We start from the raw sequence: 21662 nt of genomic DNA on the forward strand, positions 1-21662 counted from the left end.
TCCCACCAACAGGGCATCAGCCGAGCGGCGTATACTTCGTTTTTTCTTTCTTTCGATACAGGGCGGGCATCGTTTTCAAAGCAGGATGGAACGGATGAAGCAGCGAGGAGCGTCTAGTCTAGAGGGTGGCAATCGTTAGCCGAACAAAAGCAATAGAACGAAGCATTCACTTACTGAAGGCACCACAGCCAGCCAGCCCATCAAGAAAGAATCTTGCTCCCACCACCAGCGCAGCAGCTGAACACCGTCTTTTCCTTCACACAATCAAGTCACACACCCCAACATCAATGCATCCACACAAAGAACAAAAGCCAAGTAGAAAAAAGCTCCTATCCTATTACTCCACCAATCCTATCTACGCCATCCACGGCGGCACTCACTGTCTTGCCTCCCATTCTTTCCCTCCCTATCCCGCGCCCTCTTCAAAAGCCAGGATGAAGAAAGGAAGACAGAAACGACAGAGCAGCGCGGCAATTTTTACCCCGGCACAGACAGACAGACAGACAGACGGTTCGAGCGACTGGCTGAGTGACTGGCTGACTGGCCAAGCAAGCAAGCAGAGCAAGAAGGGGAATCAACAACGTATGTAACCAACTGATCACCAACCAACCAAACAAGAACCGCGGCGACGACAGCGACAGCAACACCGGACGGACGCGTCCACACACTCAATTTGATGACGGCGGAGAATTGGAAAACGTATGAATGGGAAGAAGCTAGCTAATGGAAGAAAGTGGGAAAAGGCAGAGCCGGTGGGCCGAAGAGCAATGCGATGCGACAAGACACGCCACGACAGGAGACCAGACGTCCGAGACAAAACAACCGCCATGAAGTTCCGTCCGGCGCCTGTACCACGCGTGCCCTGCTCTGCTCTGCTCAGCTCAGCTCGCCCAGCCAGCGCGACCCAACTCGACTCAGCGCCACATCCCAGAGTCTATTTAGTGTGATTCGAACGCCCCGGTACGCCAAATGAACAGACAGGCGAAGAACGGGGTGCGTACGAATTTGGATAATAAGAGAGACAGAAGCAAGCGAATAGAGAATGAACAAGACAGAGACCACCGCCACCGGCAACGACATGGCAAGAGCAGGCAGGACGCGCTGCTCGACGATGACTGCAGTTCCGACATTTGCAGCCGCCGTCTGCAGCGAAGAGTTGCCTTGCATTGCCTTGTCGAGCGGAGCACATTACGCCCCGCCGTCCGCCTGCTGGAAGAGAATTGAGATAGGAGCAAAGAAGCGACGAAGACACGCGACTCGGGGATATGGAAAGAGCGCCAAACAAAAGCAGAAACAATATGGAGACGCGATGGAAAAGAATTCGTGTGTAGTCATTTTGAAAAAGCAGAAAGCAATCGCGTATGTTCCGACGACGCCTTTTCCCTTTCTTTGCTCATAGCCAGATAGCTTGGACCAGAGGCCAGTATCCAAACGGCACAGCGATGGGGAATAAATACGGGGGCACTGGACATAAAAGATCGTGAAAAGAGAATGCTTGCGGCGAGGGGGTGAACATTAGGGCGACCAAGTTTAGTACGGTACAAGACAGTGTGAATACATCCGTTGGTACTTTGGTCTTGGGAGTGTCGGGTAGAAATATGGGGAATCTGTACAGCGAGGCAACTCTCATGGTACCTCTACTATACGTTGATTAGTGGTGGGGGGAATGGGGCCAAGACCTTCGCTCGGGGCCACTTGTGGGCGACCTTTGAGAGCAGATACGACGACCGAAGTGGCAGCGAATAGTTGGTCGAGGTGGCTGTGCAACATAATGGCCAGGACGATGAGGAGCAGAGGAATCTGACTAGTGTTAGTTCCATTACCACACCAAAGCACTGTTCAACTTACCCAGACGAAAAATAGGTTCCTGTCGCTCCGCATCTGCTTCATCTTGTGTGCGTGCGCGCGCCTGACGCGCTTCTGCTGCTTCTTTGTCAAGGTCTTCTTGCCAAATTCAACCTTGGGTACCGAGTTGCCAGTCGAGCTCTCTTCCGACTCTTGAGCCCCTTCTAATTCAGCCTCGCATGCCTGGTCGAGCAAGTGGTCTGCCGCGGCTTGGGCAGCTGATCTCTTCTTGATGTCCAAGTCCCTGGTCTTGTTTTCGGGGTATATCTCGTCATAGGCAGGAGGAGATGATGAAGAGGAAAAGAGGTCGCGCCACTTGGATTCTGTCCAAGGACGAGCCGTCTCATCGCTAGTCGAGGAGGAAGATGAGCGAGGAGGGTTGCGGTGGGGTACCAAGGAGCTTATCCGTTGCATCATCGGGTGGCCCTGGTATCCCGGTATGTTGGGGAACTGGGGCAAGGCTGGGAGTTGCAATTGAGGCATGTTCCAGTGCATGTTTTGCTGCAGGTTGTGGAACTGGGCACTCAGATTCTGTCGCCAGGTGTGCGCTGGGGTCGACACGTCTGACTGGTCCTGGAGCGCAGACACGGGTACCATGTTCTTTGCGCTTCCTCTGCGTGAAGCGGTCCAGGCAACAGCAGCCTCTTCGGCTGACTCCTCCGAGTCTTCGCCCTCGTCCTCGTGATCAGCATCGACTGCCGAGAAATCGCTCATGTGGCTTGGGCTTGCCGACTCCCACAGAGAACGAGTCGAGGCTATGCTGCTAGCTCTACTGCGCAAGCTCAACGAGGCAGACCCAGCACTTCGCGTCCTTCGGTGTAGCTTTACTCGCGCAAGAGCATCTCTGACGTCTCCGGTCTTGGCAAAGTCCTCGGCAAGATAGCCTTGCAGCGTGCGCAGCGTTGGATCCGCTCCTCTCAAAATCAGACGACGCACAATATGCCCGTGTCCGTGCATGGCAGCCATCATCAATGGCGTGTATCCGCCAACGTCCCTCGCGTCTGGATGGGCTCCCCTTGCCAAAAGGCCAGCGACGACCCGACCGTAGCCGAGACAGGAAGCCAACGAGAGCATGGTAGCGCCCGATTTGTTCTTGAGGTTGAAATTTGGCACGTGGGGGCTGTCGTCCATGTCGACGAGATTTAGGATTCCCAAAACGAGCTCCTCGGTATCCACGGAGGGCAGGCTAGCCCGTCCACCTTCTAACACGCTATTCCAGCCAGGGTAGAATCGTTTGATGTATGAGCGCGCAAAATTGAGAACATCGTCGTCCTTAAGCTGCCCAGTCTCCTTTTGATTCATGAGGTGTATGCAGAGCTCGAACATCCGTAATGCATCGTCGTCCAAATACTTAAACGTGGCTGGAGGACCAGACAACGCAGCTGTGTTGAATCCTGGTTGACCATTGATTCGGATAGTGACCGAAACGGTGCCGGCGCAGGCTGCGGGGGGAAGAAGACACACGAGAAGTTGGCTGTTCCAGAACGTCGTAGTCGTTGCAATCTGGTCTCCAAAGAGGATATCCATGCTTTTCGTGAAGCCGGAACCCAAGATCGACACCTCGATGCCACCAGCTTTGGAGTATTGGTTGGGCACGAGCTTGAAGATGTGAGGAGGATCGGCGCGAGCTTGCGCTGGCATGTTGACCGCATTATTGATTAGACCATTCATGGTAGCTTGCGGGAATGTCCCAATCGACTGTCGTCCTAAAGATGGGCTGGGAGCTCGACTATGATTCACAGAAGTCGGGACGGAAGAGTAAAACTGGTACTGCGCATTGTCCATGCTTCCTGCGCGGTTTGGAGTAATCGGACAAGTACTTCCGGGTGTGGGCGGGTTCGAGGGGAAGGGGTTCTGAGCAGGCAACGGCTGTACGCCGTAGAGTGCATCGTTGGGCGATACGAAAGGCGTATTCTGAGAAGCAGCAGCTGGCGACATGGCCCCTAGACCAGACAGGTCTCCGCCCGCGGTCGGACTATTCTGATCGTGAACTCGTGTCATAGCCAAGTCCCTTGGGAGCTTGTGCGAGTGCGTCGAGGAGCTAGATTTTCTCTTCTTGTTTGGACCATGTTGCGTGGCGACCGGAGACGTCTGTCTAGAAGCATGTCGAGGCGTCAATGTAGAAGACGAACCCTGCGATGCGCCGCCGCTCTGGCCGAACTGAGGGCTGGTCATCCACGAGTTGGTGGAAAGACTTGTCAGGTCATTGGTGGAGTGGTAAGCTCGGCGTGGCGGAGCCGTCGGCATATCAGACGGCGGAAGGACTGACCCATTGATGTTGAATTGGCTGGCCGAATCAAACTGCAACGGACCGGCAGAAGGACCGCTGTTTGTCTTGTGGTCGTCCGTGATGAGAATTGGACATGTAATGGCCTGGGCTAGGACGTGGTCTTGATGATCTTTGATTGTGAAGATTACCCTGGGAGAAAAGTTAGACCTGAACCCTTCTTCGAAACGGCCGACTTACTGGAATCCACTCTTTTCTTGTTGGTGGCGGCAATAGCAAGCAATGCGCATTGGAACTTCGATTTGTTTTGCACCGGGCGGAAAGCGATGATTGTTCAAGTGCTCAACCTTGGAGGTGGCTGGCGCTGTCCATTCCTTGTACTCCTTGTCATTGAACACAATGACGCGGTCATACTCGTACTTTTGCCATGTTGCCTCGTCTTCCACCTTCTTGACTCTTTTGCGAGCTGCTCTTTTTCGTTCTCGTTGAACGCAGTTGTTGCAGATGCGAATAGGTCCCCCGTTGAGCGGCTTTTCAGGGTCATCGGGATTATCCTCGGACTCGTAAGTGTTCGAGTTATTCAGCTTGCCAGTCATGACGTCGTTGGAATCGAAGCTCGCTGCGCGGTCAAGAGCTCGCTCCAATAAGTCTGGTTTCTCCATGGCGCTGGCGCACACCAGGTAGGTATGCAACTCCAGAGTATTGGGGTCTTTTTCTCTGTGCTTTGCCAAGAGTTTTGGTTTTGAAATGGAGTTGACCGGAAGATGCAATCTGGTGATGTTGTCCGGAAAAGGGACCATTGTCATCCTGATGTTGATTTGGGTTTCGACTCTTGACTTGTTTCCATCCTGGTGAATATACAACGCGTTTGGATACCGTTTGCACAGAGACGATTTTGGGGGTGACAAGACGCCATGCCATGCCGCGTTTTGCGTGGCCGCGGTGTTGTTGGCGTTGAATGGTGCAAAATTGCCGGGCGAAGCACCTTGGCTGCCGCTGATTCCAGACATTGGCGAGGCGTCTCTGGAGCCAAGCAGGAATTGTGCTTCTGTGGTAGGCTGGACCTGGTGCGTCGATTAGCATATTTTTTTTCTATTTATGCGGGTCAACACTTACTTGGCCGACATTTCGAGCGGAGGCGCCGTTTGCCAAGTTCATGTCAGTAGGTGCAATGGTCGTGTTGGGAGCACGCTGCTCGTTGCCAATAGGGCTTGCCACGTAATGTGCAAAGCTTGAATCAGCCATGCTACGGCTAACCATGTCGACGTCGTCCAAGCCAGCAGATTCTTCAATCTCAGTCTTGACCCAAGGGAAATCCAAATGAGGCGAGCTGATGGAGGCTCCTTGTGACTCATCCCTCGGCCAATTGGTTGTACTCGAGCGCTCAAAGTCGAAGAAGCTGGTTGGGGCTGGCGAAGAGTCGGACGACGTCAGCTTGCGCTTTCGCCTTCGCGAAGTCTCCGAGGCCGAATCCTGGCTGGAGCTTTCCGGCGAAGAGGAAGATATGGTTGATCGGGATTGCAGGGTCGCATGTGTCTGGGAGAGGGCGGGGGTCTGGTCGCGTTGAGACGGAAGAGGCTTTGCAGGCGAGTGGTAGCCGTGGGGGTTTGCCAGAGTGGCAGCGCCCGGGACAGGCGAGGATACAAAGGCGTCATTGTTGAGATAATCGCCAAAATCGAGGGCGGCGGCGGCGGCGTCGGTCATGGCGGTTGATTCGAACATGTTTTCGTCGCAGTTCCAATCCATGTCGGCGCCCATGATGTGAACGTTGTCGGACGACATGGTGAAGAGGGCTTGGAGCCGGAGGACGGGTTCGGCGGCGGGAGCGAGGGTTGGCGGTTTTGTCAAGGGAGAGCGGCGTCGTTCAAAAATGCGCAAATCCTGGGGCTCGAGTTGTAATTGATCGTCGGAGCGGCGGTCGAGGTCTAGGGACTCGAGGGGGGTCAGGGAACACAGAGGCGGGTCCTTGGTCGCACACTACGGGAGCATGGCTTGTCGAGGTCGGAGAGGGTTAGAATTGAGAGCAAAGGCGGGAGTGCGAGCGGTGGAGGGGACGAGTGGAGCGTGTCGGTGGTGGAGTGGAGTGGAGTTTAGTTTGGTTTGGCGCCTGGCGTCGTCGTCGTGTCCCGTGGTGCCGTCCCGCACCAGAGCAGGGCAGGGCAGGGCAGGGCAGGGCAGGGCAGGGCAGGGTAGGCGGCAGGGCAAGCGGCGGCAGGCGGCAGCGAAACGAAACGAAACGAAGCCGATGCCAGAGTTGAATTAAAATGCGTGCGAGGTGGGTGGGTCGGAGGTTGGATGCAGATGGTTTGGCCGACGGCGTAGGTCGGTAAGGTAGGTAGGGTACTCACAGCAAACTGGATCTGGCTGCACTGGCTGGCTGAGCGTGGGTGCGGTGCAGCGACGGGGTGCGGCGGCGGCGGCGGCGGCGGCGGCGGCGGCGTATTGTATGTATGCGTGGGTGTACTGTACTGTACTGTAACTGTAACAGTTAGTCAGCGCCGGAGTCGGAGTTGGGGTCGCGGAGAGGGCAAGGCGCAGCCCATCTTACCTGAGGTGAAGGCTCGGCGAAAGCTGTCCAGTCAAGTGCATTGCAGTGGGAAAACGACAAGCATTGGGGATTCAACGCAGCTTTAAAGGCGTGTGGCAAGGCTCCTGTGGGCGAAACTGTGGTCATTCACGTCCTGTGCTCGACAACAGCCATGGTACATTACGACGTCCATCTCTGGACAGCGGACGACTCAACTGACAAAGCCATGGTCGTCTTCTGTTCTCCCAGATTACCAACCCCAAAGTCGACCTCCCCTCTCCCTCGCGCTGCACCAAGACCTGTACAAGGACCAGGACCAGGACCAGGACATGCATGAGCATCCACCACGGACGCGAGATAGGAATGGCGGCACCAAGTCCACTCATCGAGCCCGTGCAAGCTCCCGCCTTGGCCTGCTCTCGCCCTTGATGCAGAACCACCTCTTCTCCGGCCTGTCCGGCTCCAAATGCCAACCTATCATCCGTCCCTCATTCCGTCAACCCTGCTCTGCATTTTTTTTCAGGCCTACGTACCTTACCCTGCCAGGAACTGCGGTGCCATTGTCCAAGTCGACTCGTCCTGGCGTCTGCTGCCGTGGGACCACTGCTGCTGTACCGCCAAGTCTCCATTGTATCTACTCCTACGCTGCCCATCTGTACCGGCTGCTGACGATGCCGCACGTCAGTCATCATCCGTCATGCATCCATCGCTATCAGCTCCCTGCACCTCCGCACATTGGCATTCCGTAACTTTGTTTGTTTTGTCCTGTTTGTTGATGTCCTGCCTGTTGCAAAGCTTCTGCGGCAAGGCTTCGCATTCTCGCACCACCGCCTCTAATCAACCTCGACCGCACCGCGGGGAGCCAATGGCACCACGCGGCCGCCGCCGTCTGTCGATTGCCTCGTCAATTGTCCCCACAATGGCCGCCCCTTGAATTCTTTTTTTGCTCTGTACAATAGATCGCCTCCCAAAAACAGACATTCCAGGATTCATATTTCTAGCTTTTCATGTCCGCTCAAGCACGGCACCATCCCTGATCTTCGGCCAGGTATCAGTCCGACTTGCTTTTTTTCGCCGCCTCAAGATTGCCAGACATCGCTGATCGTACGCCACGATGCCACTTTCGGTTCTGGGGCAGCATTCTGCACCACCAATACGGCAAAGATTTCAAAAGCCGTCCAGCACCACGATGCGAATCTCCATCTGCACCGGCAAGTCCCACAGTCTACATGAATAGGTGGCGCGTTGATGTTCAAGGCCGTCGGCCAGCGTCCATGACCGGTCCCAAAAAGCAGCCCCAGAATGTGTATTAGACCCTTTCTAAGCTTGGGGCGTCCCTGCGGAGTCGTGCTAGCGCATCACCTCGGCCTCCGTCGATTGCTCCATCTATATGGTGGACGTTGTCTCTGGGCTGCAGAGCACCCATGAAACGCGAGCGAGTACGAGTGGTGAGAAGTAGAGGTGTGGAGCTGTCTCACGTCACTCGAATCCAAGTTCCCTGTCTGGCCTGTTGGTACCCTCGACCGTCTCGCGCTCCTTGCGCCAACTTTTTTCCTGTTCGCTCGCCGACCTGGGCGTTGTGCCGGCTTCGCATTCAAGAGCTGACTAGCAGCGGGCGGCGTCATAATAGCTTTGTCGCTGAACAAGCTCTCGTCCGTCCCGGTCCGCTCCCCTACCGTTGTCCGTCAGAGTCTGTTCCGCCACTTGGCGCCCCGGAGGCCAAGGGCTCCGAGCGGCCGTTCCCAAGGCACAGACCACGAGATTGGGGAGCGCACCGCAGCGAGGGTCGCCAACGTCGCCGCCTCTGTACCACTCCAAAATCATGGCACGCGCGCCGTGCCTGCAACGTCCTGTCTACCGTCTTTGGATCTTCCCGCAGTCTAGCCGCCGCAACCTGCTGCTCCCACACCTAGCGCCCGCAATGATGCTTTTTGCTCGTCTTCGTCATTTGCAATTGACTTTGGACGCGCCATCGCAGGGGCTCAAACACGCAACCAAGCTTTCATGCACCCTCCGCGCACAGCCAAAGAAGTCGATCCCAGCCGCACGTGGCTGGGCGAAAAAGCAATGGAACTGCTTCAAACGACTTGCTCGTCTACTCGTGGCGGCTGTCAGCCTTGTCAGGAACCATGACGCCGCATGCTTCAGCATCTCCAGCCGTGCAGTGCGACCGTTTGATCCAAAGCATACAAAGCAAAAGTTCCTTGACGCGCTGTTGACAGGGACGGGGGCGTCCAATGATTCGAAAAAGAAGCATAGCCCCTGTCTCAACCACCAACCAAATTCGGAGCAACATGAACGTGTGTACCTGCAGAAGTGCTCACTGCCCAGGGCACTGGTCCAAAGGGTCAGATCTCTACCAGACCACACCAATTTTCGCTACTCGGGTCGTCCAACCTAAAAGTGACTTCGATTTGACCAGGTAGAATTTCTCTTCATCGCTGGCACTAGGTATCACGTGTACTTCCTTATCTATGTGTCCATTACACTCGCATCCATTTGAAATCGACGAACGAGTTGTTGACTCTCAACGCGTGTGCTTCTGTGGGGGGAAGAGGTATAAAAAGGCGTCTCATCACCACTTCCAAGTTGATATTTCCCCTCATTCGAAGTTCTCGTGTCCCCCCCACCCCACCCCCCCCCCAAAAAAAAAAAAAAAAAATTATAATGCCCCCTTCCCTTTCGATTTAAAAGAAACGGCCCAACTTGTCTGTATCCATGACTTACATATGCACAGGAGTCACCTATCGAGGTACCGCGCGGCATTTGCCGCCGCCACCTGCAAAAAACACTTGACGAGGACGTCTCAACAAGCGGACCAGCTTCTTGAGTCGGACTAGGCTCATCATACCAGAGAAGAGAGCCTCAAACGAGCGACCAGCTGTCTGAGGGCCATCATCCTTGTCTGAGCACGACTATGGCAGACGCCTGTTGGCTGACACTTGATCTGGGAGAGCGGCACCACGTCAAGAATCGTCCTTGACTGACCATGGCCAAGGCATGACAGACACCTGCCGAAGGATGTGATGCAGCGGCATCTCCTCGCCCGGAGGGAGGGCGAGAGGGATGGGGTCCTGCAACTCCCCCAACATCTCCCCCCGTGTGCCGTCTTCTTGCTCTGATTTGCGCGTCTCAGACGCAACACTTCCGCGGGCCGGTACGGTCTGACATGCTCTATGGAATATCGAAATAACGCACAGCGCAGGACGAGGGCGGAGATGTCGGCTGGTCTGACCGGCCCACTCACTTTCAGAGTAGGTACCGCGAGTCCTCCCCCAACAACAGCGCTTTCGCGGCCGGTGGTTCATTCGTCTATCAGCCATGGTAGGCGATGGGGCTGTGCCTCAACAGCACCCATGAACGGTAAGTGGTCGACACAGGAAACTGCAGCAGTATCAGTATCAGTACCAGTACCAATACCAACAGCAGTGGGAGGCTTAGCCAACCAGCCAGTCAACCACCTAACGCTGTCACCGCCTCACTGCTCGCTCAGACGCCCTCGCGACGTCCCAATGACACGCGCAGACTCTCTCCGTCACTCGCTTATTCACGCGCGCTGAGACCTTCCTATCTCCTGTCTCCTGTCTCCTGTCTCCTGTCTCCCGTCTCCCGTCTCCCGTCTCCCGTCTCCCGTCTCCCGTCTCCCGTCTCCCGTCTCCCGTCTCCCGTCTCCCGTCTCCCGTCTCCCGTCTCCCGTCTCCCGTCTCCTGTCTCCTGTTTCCTGTCTCCTGTCTCCTGTCTCCTGTCTCCTGTCTCCTGTCTCCTGTCTCCTGTCTCCTGTCTCCTGTCTCCTGTCTTGTCTCCTTTTTCTTGCCTTCCTGCCTTCCGTTCCGCTCCTCGACCAAACCATGTCTCCCACCTGCCTGCCTACCTACCTAGCCAGGCGCCCCTCGAGTCAGCAGCAGCGCAGCACACAGCATAGCGTGCGGCAAGCGAGGCACGCGCGCACGCCGTTCGTCTATCAATGGATGTATGGATGGGGCAAGGAGGCGATTGCGCTCCGGAGCGATCGGCGTTTGCCCCTTGGAGAAAGTAGGCCGGCGAGGAGGTTGGATTTAACTTTTGCGCTGCGTTGCGCTGCTGTACGTTACTTTGCTTTGTGTTGTGCTGTGGGGTAGGTGGGTAGGGAGGTAGGGAGGTAGGGAGGTAGTAAAGGAGAGAGAGAGAGAGAGAGAGAGAGAGAGAGAGAGAGAGAGAGAGGAAGAGAGGAGGCGACGACGCTGTTGCTTGTGGAGATCAGCTGCCTGCCTGCTTGCCTGCTTGTCGGCTGTCTGCCGCCGATGTCTGCCTCCCCGCGCCTCCTGCTGCTGTGAGGAGGGAGGTCCCGGCTTCGTTTGGCTTGCGTCGCAATGTCTGGTTGATACCTTAGTAGGTTGAATTCATGTCACAGCAGTCAGCCAGGCAGCTAGAATGAGCGGTGGTGATGTTGACGACGGTGTTCTGCGCAATGGGGAAACCTGGAGCTGGTATAGGTACATGTAGTCTAGTTATCATTTTGCTTCTTACTGTCCACACGTTTTTTGCCGTGGTTTTCTGTAGTACATTTGCTGTTAGCTTTTTCTGCCATCTTTTCTGGTCTTTTGCCGCGAAGAGACTTTCTCTTGTGTCTTCTATGCCTCCTACCCTACTATTCTATACTTCTCTCTCTCTCTCTCTCTCTCTCCCTCTCACGATTCAACTACGCGTCAACCGCCATCTTCCCTCCTTTCCTTTCCTTTCCTTTCTCTCTCCGCGCGACGGTTTCAACCAACCAAAGAAGCCTAAAGCACATCCCACACGCGCGTGGTTTTGGTACGCCATGACTTTGTTTCCTTTGACTGTTTGCGTACGGCTAAACCACTCCTCCTCCGTCCCCTTTAAATCCCTTTTATCTTTTGGCTGGCTGGCCGACTGGCCGACTGGCTGGCTAACCAACTGGCTAGCTAGAACCTTAAGCATTCGTTCCTCACGCTCAAGCTACATTGAGCCAGTGAGTCGCCAGCAAGCGAGCAAGCGAGGGACTGAATAAACCACACCACCACCATGTCATCACTTCATCAACTCTAGTCGCGTGGATGACAATAGAAATGAAGACTCAAGGGTAAAAGGGAAAGTGGCAAAGGAAATGCGGCCGCATTTGTCACTATTCGACAACCATCACACACTAGAGCACCAGAGCACCAGAGTAGAGTACAGTAATAGAGTGTAAGTAGTGCCATTTCCAACGCAGCCATCGCATGATGCTCACATGTTATGCTTGCGTGCATTGTACGTACAATACGCACACATTCGCCACTCGCCATTCACAATTCGCCGGACAGGCGCGCCGCCATGCCACGCCACGCCCATATATCTGCTCCAGCATCCGCGCACGTCAAGCCGTCAAGCAGATGGACAAACAAGGACGAGAAACAGCCAGCACCACCACCACCACCACACACGACGACGACAGACAGGCGCGCCGCATGATCAAAGGTAGTCTCCATTTCCATTTCCATTTCCATTTCCATTTCCATTGCATTGACAGCATCAGCGAGGCTATGTCAAGTCAGGCGGCGACGCTACGCCTTAGCTAAATGCGGGGGAGTGTCTGGTGAGGGTGTTGTGAGGAGGTGGAAGAGGGGTGAAAGAGAGGGAGGGGGAGGGGGAGGGAGGGGGTATCGTAGAGAGCAATCAAAAAGTCAAGAGTCAAAACGTGAGAAGAAGGAGAAGGAGAAAAGGGACTGAAGAAGAGAGGAAGGGAAGAAGCGCAAAAGAGCAAAAGAGGCCGTTCCGACTGCGCCTTGTCCACGAGCAGGCAGGTCGCAGGTTTGATTTCGCTGGTTGGTGGATTGATTGGTCGCCGATGATAGAAGAGTGCCATCCGCCCGTCGGCTGCCGCGCGCGAGAAATGGATGCTCGTGGTGGTCAAGACGACGACGTATCGATCGACGCCGAAACGACCTGGTGTACCCCGGTCTGCTTTTCCTCTGCTGTCCGTCGAGGATTCGTGATCGCGGTCGCGGTGCTTCTCGACGAGTGAAAGCAGAAAAGCTCCAAGAGCGTCGTCCCCCAGTCGTTCAATCCGTCGACGTGACGATGAGCGTGTGGAAAGGAGAGAAAGAGAGGGGAAAAGCCCATGTAACAAAAGAGGAAGAAAAGAAGGACGAGACCAAGAGTCGTCCCTCCACGCAAAAACAAAAAGAGACCCGCCCGCTATGATGGATGATGATGATGGTGTGTGGTATCGAAGAAGGGGGAGAGACGATGATTCGTTTCGTAGCAGCAGTGACTCATTTCCCGATCATGAGTGGTTGTAGTAGTAGTACCGTTGCAGCCAACTTGACTAATGCCCCGTCATGTAGTAGAAGCCCACCAACCGAAAGAAAAAAAAAAAAAAACGCCCAAGTTTGTGGTGTAGTTTTTCCCTGTCCTTCCCAATTCTTCCTCCTTCTTTTTCTTCTTCTTCTTCTTCGTCGTCATATTCGTCATCATCACATGTGCAGCTTGAGCTGCAGCTTGTAGTCAACGCCTTCTCGCTTCATCCATTCGTCAAGGAAAACGAGACCCATGCGCACGGCCTGGACGGGCGTCGTCTCGACGCCGAGCGGCAAGAAATACGGCCCTTCCAGATTGCCCGGCGACAGCTGTTCCCACTTGCTCATGTCGGGCACGGTGGCTCCGCTGTCCGAATCGCCCTGCCTGGTGCGGCCGTCCCAGGTCCTGGGAAAGTGGTCGATGAGGTCGTCGATGGACAGTTTTCCGCGCGACTCGCCGAGCATGGTGCCCAGGAACTTGACATTTTCGCTCATGACTGCCAGTGCCTTGTCTGCGCTCATTTGTATGGTGGAGCCGGGTGCGCCAAAGCTGGAGCCTTGGCTGTCCTTGTCTTTCTCTCCCTCGTGGCCCGTCTGCGATACCGACTGTTGTGCCACGACAGTCGCGACACGGTGCGATATGATGGCCCCGAGCTGCAGTCGTAGACCCTCCAAGACCGGGAAGGACTGGCAGCCGGATTTGAAGTAGCGGAAAAGGGGAAGCATGGTGCGCCAGTTTTCGTTGGTATTTGGATGGTTGAGGAGATGGACGCGGTAATCTTGGCAAAAATATGCCGCCATGTAAGTGAGGATACACTCAATGCTCATTACAGCTGCGCGCTTGCGGTCCTTCAAAGGGGGCGCCTGCTTTCCAACAGGCTGGGATAACGCCTGGGTTTCGTGCTTGATTCGCCGACCAAGCTCGTTCAACTTCTTCGAATGCGTTCCCCAAACTTGCGCCTCATTGGCCTTGCCGTTGACGGACATGATTGATCCCTTGATATCACTCGGCGTGCTTGCTGCCTGGCCTGGAGTGACTACGATTCCGTTGCTCTCATTCGATACGGAGCGTATCATACCGGCAGCTTTGAGCTCTTTTCGTGGCGTCAAGTACTGATTCTTTTGCGTGCTGGACTTTTGCGAAAAAGACGGAGACTGCTGAGAGTGAGCAATCGGCGTTCGCGGCTTCTTGTCCAGGTCCAAGTTTGACGGTGCTCTCGGACGCTTGGGTGGCCGTGCCTCGAGATGGCCATCGTCGGTACCTCTGGGCCTCTTCTCGGCGACTTGTTCAAGAGTCTTGCGAGTCATCTCTTTGGGGAGAGTCTCCTTTGGCTTGACATGTTCTGTCTTGCGCGGCTTTTCATACTCGGACTCGTCGTGTTCCTTGGGGCGATTCTTGCGGTTGGGAGGAAGCCGCAGATATCGCTCCACATCCTGCCTACGCTTTCTTCCATATCTCAGCGCGACAACGAGCTGGCGTCGCTTCTCCTCAGGGTGTGTGGACTTGGCAGCATCGTTTGCCAAATGGTTCTTGGAGCTTTTGGCAGAAGGCTGGGCATCTCCTGCCGGATGTCCGTTCTTGCCTCTGACAGGAGACACTTGAGGAGGGCGGCCTGACTTGTGGTCTTGAGATGGATTTGTGCCATTTTCCTTTTGTCGGTTGTTACGACGTTCCTCCACAGCGCGCTTCGACAATTCGGCTTCGATTTCGTCGGGAAGAGTTGGTGAAAGCAGGGGAGGTAAACCTTGGGGCTGAGGGGACAGGATTGGTGAGAGAAGACGGGGTAGACCATGGGGGGTGGACTCGGAGTTGTTGATGGGTTCGGTGGAGGGCTTGTCGATTGAGGAGTCGGAGGCTCGATGCTTCTTTACTGCGGGCGGTGACTCGGCTCTGCTGGGTGAGCTCGATTGCTTCGCGTCGACGTCATCTCGCGGTCTGTCAAAACTTTGTAAGTATTCAAGCGTACAGGATTGCTATTGCTGTCGCATACCGTTTTTGACCCTTTTCAGACGTGCCCTCGGTTGGCGGGGGCTTCTCTGGTAGAGAATGGACCTCGCGAAGCCGTGAATCCTCTCTCTTGGTCTTTTCCTCCCCGCCTGAAGGTTTGCCCAGCAAACCGCTCGCCCTTTGGCTTTTGTAAGCCGCCAAGGATATCTTCTTTTTGGGCACGTTGTTCCGCACCGGAGTGCTTGCACTGCTCGGGGTAATCTTGTCCTTCATGGCTGCCCGTCTATCTCTTTCCTCGTCCACTTCTGTCCGGCACACAAAACAGCTGTCTGAAGGGTCGCGCAGTATGAAGCTCATGTACTGTAGGCGCTCTTCGCCTGGGTCGAAGGGTGTGTTTCTGCACCAGCTGGCGGCCTGCTCTGCGGACCAATGGTGGTAACGCGGTTCCGCACAGGGGACCGTGACAATGTAGGGCGCGTCCGGGATGTTGTTGCGAATGCGATCAAAGGCGTCGTCTAGCTTGCGCAATTCGTCGGCATCCTCGGCGCTCAAAGATGGCTGCGACTGTGAATCAGGCTTTGCCGTAGCAGATGTTGGAGGCGGAGAGGTATCGGACGTGGACATTGCTAGGTCAAGCCGGTGTCGGTAATGCGTGTGCGGTGGGTAGGACGACGATGGTAGGATGGAGCAGAGGACGGGTTGAAGAGATTCCGCAATGCAGTCTTGGTTTGCGCAACGACAGGTGGGTTTGCGATTGTGCCGATTCACCTTGTGAATTCACACGGTGCACTCCACTCCTCCGCTGACTCGGTCATGGGCAGGAGCCGGCCGTCATGCTGCCATGAGCAGTCGCGCGGAGGGTCGCGAGGAAAGGATCGGGACGTTGGGGCAGCGAGCGGAAGATGCGAGAGGTCCCAGATGGGTTGGCGAATGGCGATGTTTGAGGGGCAGTTGGTGTTTGGGTAGGTCGCAAGGTACTCGGCGGGCCATGACAGCCGTCAGGCCCCAGGGTCTCGTGGTCTTGGCACCAACCGCTGGGCTTCCGCTCTGCACTGCACCACGACTTGACGGCGGTTTGCCATTTCACATTGCACTTTTTGGGATACATTCATCTTGATGGAAATTTTGCATCCGTGGAATTTGAAGTCATGGTGGCCTTGGCCCTCGGCGAGCGCGTCGCGATGGCACGCAATGAGCCCAGACGTGTCACTTGCCCGTCAGTATGAAAATGACGGTATTGCTTTCGCCCGGCCTGACCTGAGCTACCTTTTCTACTGTTGGTCGTCAAGAGCAGTGCTTTGCCGCTGAAACGTGCAACGGCAACTGCCGGCGGATCAATTCCACCGGCAGCTTTCGGTTAACAAATGCAGCCAATCCCGTCGCCAACATTACCGCTTTTTCTTGACAATTTGGGACCTTTTAGACTCTGGGTTGTCTCTCTAAGCATACGAGAATCCAAGGCAAGACCAGTCTTTTTCAACCGCATCTTAGGCTCGAAACCTAGACGCTCAGAGCTCATCGTCCGTCGTATCATCCTCGACCTCGGCTGTTGACCGTAGCTGCTTTCCTGACTTGCCTTGATCGTTTTTGCGAGCAAAAGGCAACTCCCGTCGTGGCGGCGGTGAGTGAAGTGAGTCAGGCTTGCGCTGCTCTGGTGAATTCCCGTTCCCCGCTACAGTTTCGGTAGCCTTTTTCTTCGATGCTTCTCCGGGCTTCGCTGCGCCAGGCACACATGCATCCTCGCTCATGTTGCCGTCTTGCTCATCCTCGGTCTCGTCCTGGTCAGACTCTTGGGGAGTCAACTCTGGCTCGCTTGTCTCGTCATCGTCGTCGACAGGCTTTGGCTTCCGGGGTTCAAAGGTCGAGTCCGACTCGGATTCAGCGCCGTTGCTGGCTTGACGTTTGTTTGGCCGGGATGGACCCGCCCTCCTCCTACCCCGCGTCGACTGCCTTGCGCCTTCAACGGCAGCGGCTACGCCTCCAGTTAGCGCCATCTACCTACGAGTCGATGCCAGGCGCTGCTTACCTGCAACTGGATCCACTTTTGCGCCGGCCAACAGCCGCTGCTGATCTCTTATCTTTAGCTTCTTTGCGTTGAGGAGCTGCTCGAATTTGGCGAGCAAGGCCGTCTCGTGATTCTGTTTGGCCTGGACAAGGTCTTGGAGCTGTGCCTCGAATCTACGGCATTTCTCTTGCAGCTCCTCGTACCTGGTTTGGAGGTCTCCGAGTTCCGCATGCTCACGGTCCGCCTCGTCGCGGGCGGCCACTGTCCAGTCGAAAAGGCTAATTTCCTCGTCGTTGTTCTCGGGGAGGTGGATGGCACCGATGCGTTGCTAGGGGCAGGGAAGTCAGTGCTAACAAAATGTAAACATTGACGTCAACCACGTACGGTTATACCGCCAATGTTTTTGCGCAAGGTGAGGGTCAGGCGGCGATCGGAGACGGCAGAGAGGATCTCGATGTCATTTGAGGAGGCCGTGGCGCCATGGTTCGAAGCGTCGACGGGCCTTTTCAATAACTGGCGCGTCAAGATTGCCTCCCACTCGGCATCGCTTCCCTTGTAGGCCGGGCGGAGCTGAAGGTCTTTGACCTTTTTGTGGCGGACTGGAGAGTTGGCGGAGCGGATGGTTAGTTTGAAACAGACGCCGACGCGGGCATGGGTGAAGTGGAAACGCACTGGAGGTCGGGTAGACATTTTCACCCTCGGTAGCGACCAGCTTGAGGTCCAGGGGGTGCGGGCCGGTGGCTTGAACTGAGACCAGGACGTAGGGTTGGTTGGATTGGGCGTCCACGTCGGTTCTCCGGACGCGCAATATGGTGGGAGGAGTCATGGTGGTGTGCGGGATAAATTGTAGAATCAAGCGAAAAGCCAGAGGCGAAAGTTTTGTAGCGGTGCGGTAGGTGGAATCCGGATGGCGGTTGTGTGCTTGTGCCTGTGCCTGTGCCTGGCCGGCGCGGTAGCGGCAGCGGTAGCGGTAGCGGTAGCGGTGGAAGCCTAAAAAGCGACAAGGCAGGCGCGAGCATCAAGGTCCAGGAAGGAAGAACAATGGAAAGTCAGGCTCCAGGTGAGGTCGTGGAGTCGAGTCGGCGGGCCGATGGTGAGCAGTGCGCGCGGCCTGGCGGAGACGGAGAGGATCAACCGCGGGAAGCACAGGGATGGCCATGGGGATCATGCGGTGATGGATCATGATCGAGTCGAGTGGAGGCCGGTGCGGTGTTTATTCTGCCCTTCCATCACTCAGCTCAGCTGGAGAAGCAATGTACACTACAGTAAGCGATCCACCATCAGCGACAGCACCAGACAGAGGACAGACACAGACACAGGCACAGGCACAGGCACAGGCACCCCAGCTCGGGGAATGGCTGGAGTAGAGCCAAAAGACGGCGCACGAGCACTGTTTGGGCATGTGGAACCCTGTCTGTCCATGTCCATGCCCATGTCCCTGTCCCTGTCGTGTTGTTTTCGCGTCGCCCTCCTCTCCAGTCTGTCTCGCTCGCTCGCCCTTCCACTCTTGCCCTCCACTGCCTCTGCCCTCTTGTCGCCATGTGAGGCCCATCCGATCACCCCAATGTCGACTCGTCTTCAAAATAGCTCGCCAACCGTCTGCATCCCTACACCATCTCACGCCCGCCGCTCTGTGCCATCGTGATTGCCAGCCAGCTCAGCCTGGTGGCCGCGCTACCGGCCACACAACCTCCGGACCCCCCCCCCCCCAGCCTCTCGCCCGCGGCCGCCAACCTGACCCAACCCGACTCCAGCTCCCGCCCACCAGTCGCCCTTCAACCCCCCAGCTCCCGCGTCTCGTTTGCCCTCGCTCACAAAGATTCCACACCAACCCACCTTGGGCGCCGCCATGGCTCCCACCCCGATTGAGAATTGGGACGACGACGGCGACTTCCAAGGCGACCTCTTCACCCACTCTGTCGCAAGCTCGGCGGCCCATACCGCCTTCTCGCTATCTTCGCGCGCCCCCTCGCTGCGCTCCGAGTCAGTCAACGACGAGGATGACTGGCAGGTTCTGATTAAGCCCAACGACGACGCTTCCACGCGAAATGCTATTTCCCAGGCAAAACAGGCTGGAATCCCTCTCCCAAACTCAACCCCGTCCTCGGCCCTTCTCGGTGGAACCATCAAGCGTTTGGGAAAGACTCCATCCCGGCAAAAGATCACCGACGAGGATTGGGGCCATGACATTGAGCTTCCCGGTCCCAGTTCGGATGCTCTTAAACTAAAGACTCCTCAACCTCCTCCCTTCACTCCCACACACGACGACGATGACTTTGACGACTGGGCCGAGGGCTCTCTAGGCATTCGCTTTGCCGGCACTCGTCGGGACCAGCGCACCCGAGGCTCCTCAGCATCCGCCGCCATGAGCCCCAGCTTGGGCAGCTGCATGACCCTCGAGAGCGAAGATGACGACCTCGGAGGCCTCGTGCTTCCCACCGACCCCATCGACTTCAACGCCATCTTGCTGAAGCGTCACCAAGAAGACCCTGACGACGACCAGACCCCTCAGCCTGATCCACGTCCACTCCAAGACCCGCCGACAGACGCTGGGCACCTACAGTCGGAAACTTCAGCATCGCCAGCTCCAACCCCAAGCGAACAGAGCGAAGCTCAACCATCTTCGGACGCTTTCGGTCCCCCCTTGAATGCTCAGCTCGACTTGCAGCCCACTCTCCAACCCGAACCGCCCGTCGAACCGCAAAAACAACCCCCCGTCTCTTCCGGAGGTGCTGAAGACGACGACGACTTCTTTGCCGACGTCGACCTTGACACGCTTGATGCCAACAGGCACACTGTCAACCGTCATGTCCGAGTGCAGCCAAAGAAGCCACAGACAAGCTCCAATCGGAACTCGGGGACGGCCATCACCTTTACAGACAAGAATGCTCCATCGTCACGCATACCAAGACCTCTTCCGGCCATCTCCTCCCGCTCGAGGCTTGATCCTGTATACGAATCCGGGGCTCCTCAGCCCCATCGCAACGGCCGTGCCGGGCCGCCTTCAGCGAGCAACCACCTTCTCCGGTCCAAGAGGTCAGCTCCGGTGCTCCGCAGCGAATACAGATCCAGCAGATCCTCGGCTCCCTTCCTGAATGCTGGAACCTCCAACAAACACTCTCAGCCCTCGACCAAACCCACACCCAGCCACCTCCGCAGAGAGTCCGACCCTCGATCACATTCACCCACGCCACGCGTACACTCGCGTCTGAGTCGAGGCCCGGATACACCTAGGAGAGGCGGGAACAGAAAAGACATTGCACCGGCGTCACTTGTACAGGAAGCGACATCAAAACGCAAATGTACCAAGCCGCAACGTAAACGCAACTTTGGTGATGGCACCGAGCTTGATTTGTTCGATGACTTGCCCACGTCTTTCCAAAAGGAAATCGGCTTCCTCAAGCAGCCTTCTCAGCGCCCTCCAAACAAACTGCTTCGTCAAGTCAGTCAAAGCAAGCTTCCGCAGCCTCCCGAGCGAATGCACACTCCTCAGCCGCCTCCGACCCCAAGCAGAGCAGTTAAGCGAGAGAGTCTCCCAAGCTTCGCTCGCGATACCGCAGCGAGCCGGATTGCCAGGGAGCAGCGCCTGGGTGGGCCTCGTTCTCGTCATGATGGCCCGCTGGCGCCAGTGAGCAGCAACTGGAAGACGCAGATGGCTGCTGCTCGAACTCCACAGACCAGCCCCCAGGCCAACCGCAAAAGAGGCACGGGCCAGAAACCAAACCTGATCAAGCATACCAATGAATCCGTTTCAAGAAGTGAGTTGGTTCCATCTGATTCGAGATCTCCACTAATCCTGAACCTTGCAGCTGAGAAGGGCATGACCTATAATCCGGCCCTCAAGCGTTGGGAAGGCAACGACAGCGCCTTGGCTCTTTTCTCTGCGACAATGGAGACGAGCAACCAACGCCATGTCTCCAGCCATGCGCACTCGGTCTCCCAGCCACAAATCGCCCTCCACAGGCACAACAACTCGATACCCTCGCTTCCAACCCCCACATCTCTAGCTGCAAAGACTGGCTCCCCTCCTCGCCCGGCTCTTATTGCTCCAGTTGGAGGGCCCCGCGGAGTACAGGTCGAGCGAGGCATGGTCTTTGACCCTCGTCGGATGTGTTGGCTCAAGCTCGATGCGCGAGCCAGCGGTCCCTTTTCACCAACTCCATCCATTGGCGACGACGACGATCCTTTTGCCGATATCGACGATTTGAAAGAAGACAGGGTCGAAATTGCTGGTGGACTAGTGGCTGGCCTTGGCGGCCCTGGCTCTGCCTCGACTACCATGGGCAACGTTCCCTTCGAAGAGTTTGACCTTGGGCCAGGCGTCATTCGTCGTGAGCGCGAAGAAGAGGGCAGGTGGCGCCAACATGTCGAGAAGTGGGTCGGCGCAGAAAGGGACTTTCTGAATGACGACTGGCGATGGGAGATTCGAAGCATGTCGGCATCGGCATCGGCCAGCTCCTTTGCTGAGACGGTAGGACCTAGATAGGGTCTCGTTGTTCTGACGTCTCAGTGGCTGCTCTATCCTCTATGGCACTGAGGAAGACTTAATGTGCCTGCCCCGTTTTCATGATTCTTGCATTCAAAATTCCTTCACCGCACCTTTTATACCTTTCAAGTCATCGTTTGGAGGACCGGCTTCAGGCAGTTTATACCCAGGAATACAGCCATGGGGTCCGCCAGCGTGCCAGGTAACTACCAGGTTGCAGCCACGCTTCGGCAGGACACTGCATGGCTCCTTTTCCTTTTCCTTTTCCCTTTTTTCTTTTCAATGGTGTTGGATCACCAAAACACAAAACTAGCAAGCACATTCACGGCCTATCTACCACACCACCTGC

General features: G+C 56.1%; 4 protein-coding genes across 4 annotated transcripts; 1 reads left to right on the top strand and 3 right to left on the bottom strand.

Moving 5' to 3' along the window:
* Window positions 1-1626: 1626 nt before the first annotated feature.
* J3D65DRAFT_556733 (uncharacterized protein) lies at window positions 1627-5082 on the bottom strand (the record flags this gene model as incomplete). The annotated part of the gene is made up of 3 exons (XM_066797276.1): window positions 1627-1800; window positions 1849-4264; window positions 4313-5082. 3 exons carry the CDS (start codon window positions 5080-5082, stop codon window positions 1627-1629), a joined length of 3360 nt encoding a protein of 1119 aa, XP_066652870.1.
* Window positions 5083-12825: 7743 nt separating this feature from the next.
* Window positions 12826-15539, bottom strand: J3D65DRAFT_458520 (uncharacterized protein). The gene is made up of 2 exons (XM_066796408.1): window positions 14866-15539; window positions 12826-14810 (listed from the first exon to the last, which is right to left on the bottom strand). Exons 1-2 carry the CDS (start codon window positions 15444-15446, stop codon window positions 13052-13054), a joined length of 2340 nt encoding a protein of 779 aa, XP_066652871.1. The 5' UTR covers window positions 15447-15539; the 3' UTR covers window positions 12826-13051.
* Window positions 15540-15913: 374 nt separating this feature from the next.
* Window positions 15914-17727, bottom strand: J3D65DRAFT_631501 (uncharacterized protein). The gene is made up of 4 exons (XM_066800917.1): window positions 17500-17727; window positions 17212-17426; window positions 16849-17155; window positions 15914-16794 (listed from the first exon to the last, which is right to left on the bottom strand). The coding sequence occupies exons 1-4, from the start codon at window positions 17651-17653 to the stop codon at window positions 16331-16333; spliced, it is 1140 nt and encodes a 379-aa protein (XP_066652872.1). The 5' UTR covers window positions 17654-17727; the 3' UTR covers window positions 15914-16330.
* An 847-nt stretch (window positions 17728-18574) lies between these two features.
* Window positions 18575-21403, top strand: J3D65DRAFT_458528 (uncharacterized protein). The gene is made up of 2 exons (XM_066796409.1): window positions 18575-20585; window positions 20637-21403. The coding sequence occupies exons 1-2, from the start codon at window positions 18677-18679 to the stop codon at window positions 21311-21313; spliced, it is 2586 nt and encodes an 861-aa protein (XP_066652873.1). The 5' UTR covers window positions 18575-18676; the 3' UTR covers window positions 21314-21403.
* Window positions 21404-21662: the final 259 nt, after the last annotated feature.

Source organism: Phyllosticta citribraziliensis (genome assembly GCF_038025025.1).
Source record: "Phyllosticta citribraziliensis strain CPC 17464 chromosome Unknown J3D65scaffold_9, whole genome shotgun sequence".
Classification (NCBI taxonomy): domain Eukaryota; kingdom Fungi; phylum Ascomycota; class Dothideomycetes; order Botryosphaeriales; family Phyllostictaceae; genus Phyllosticta; species Phyllosticta citribraziliensis.

What these genes read in the sequence shown, in the direction of transcription:
- J3D65DRAFT_458520 (XM_066796408.1), bottom strand. Translation starts at nt 15,446, where the DNA reads ATGTCCACGTCCGATACCTCTCCGCCTCCAACATCTGCTACGGCAAAG. An exon ending in TCTGAAAAGGGTCAAAAACG is followed by an intron (nt 14,811 to 14,865) that starts GTATGCGACAGC and finishes AAGTTTTGACAG; the next exon opens with ACCGCGAGATGACGTCGACG.
- J3D65DRAFT_631501 (XM_066800917.1), bottom strand. Translation starts at nt 17,653, where the DNA reads ATGACTCCTCCCACCATATTGCGCGTCCGGAGAACCGACGTGGACGCC. An exon ending in AAAACATTGGCGGTATAACC is followed by an intron (nt 17,156 to 17,211) that starts GTACGTGGTTGA and finishes CCCTGCCCCTAG; the next exon opens with CAACGCATCGGTGCCATCCA. An exon ending in AAAAGTGGATCCAGTTGCAG is followed by an intron (nt 16,795 to 16,848) that starts GTAAGCAGCGCC and finishes CTGGAGGCGTAG; the next exon opens with CCGCTGCCGTTGAAGGCGCA.
- J3D65DRAFT_458528 (XM_066796409.1), top strand. Translation starts at nt 18,677, where the DNA reads ATGGCTCCCACCCCGATTGAGAATTGGGACGACGACGGCGACTTCCAA. An exon ending in CAATGAATCCGTTTCAAGAA is followed by an intron (nt 20,586 to 20,636) that starts GTGAGTTGGTTC and finishes TGAACCTTGCAG; the next exon opens with CTGAGAAGGGCATGACCTAT.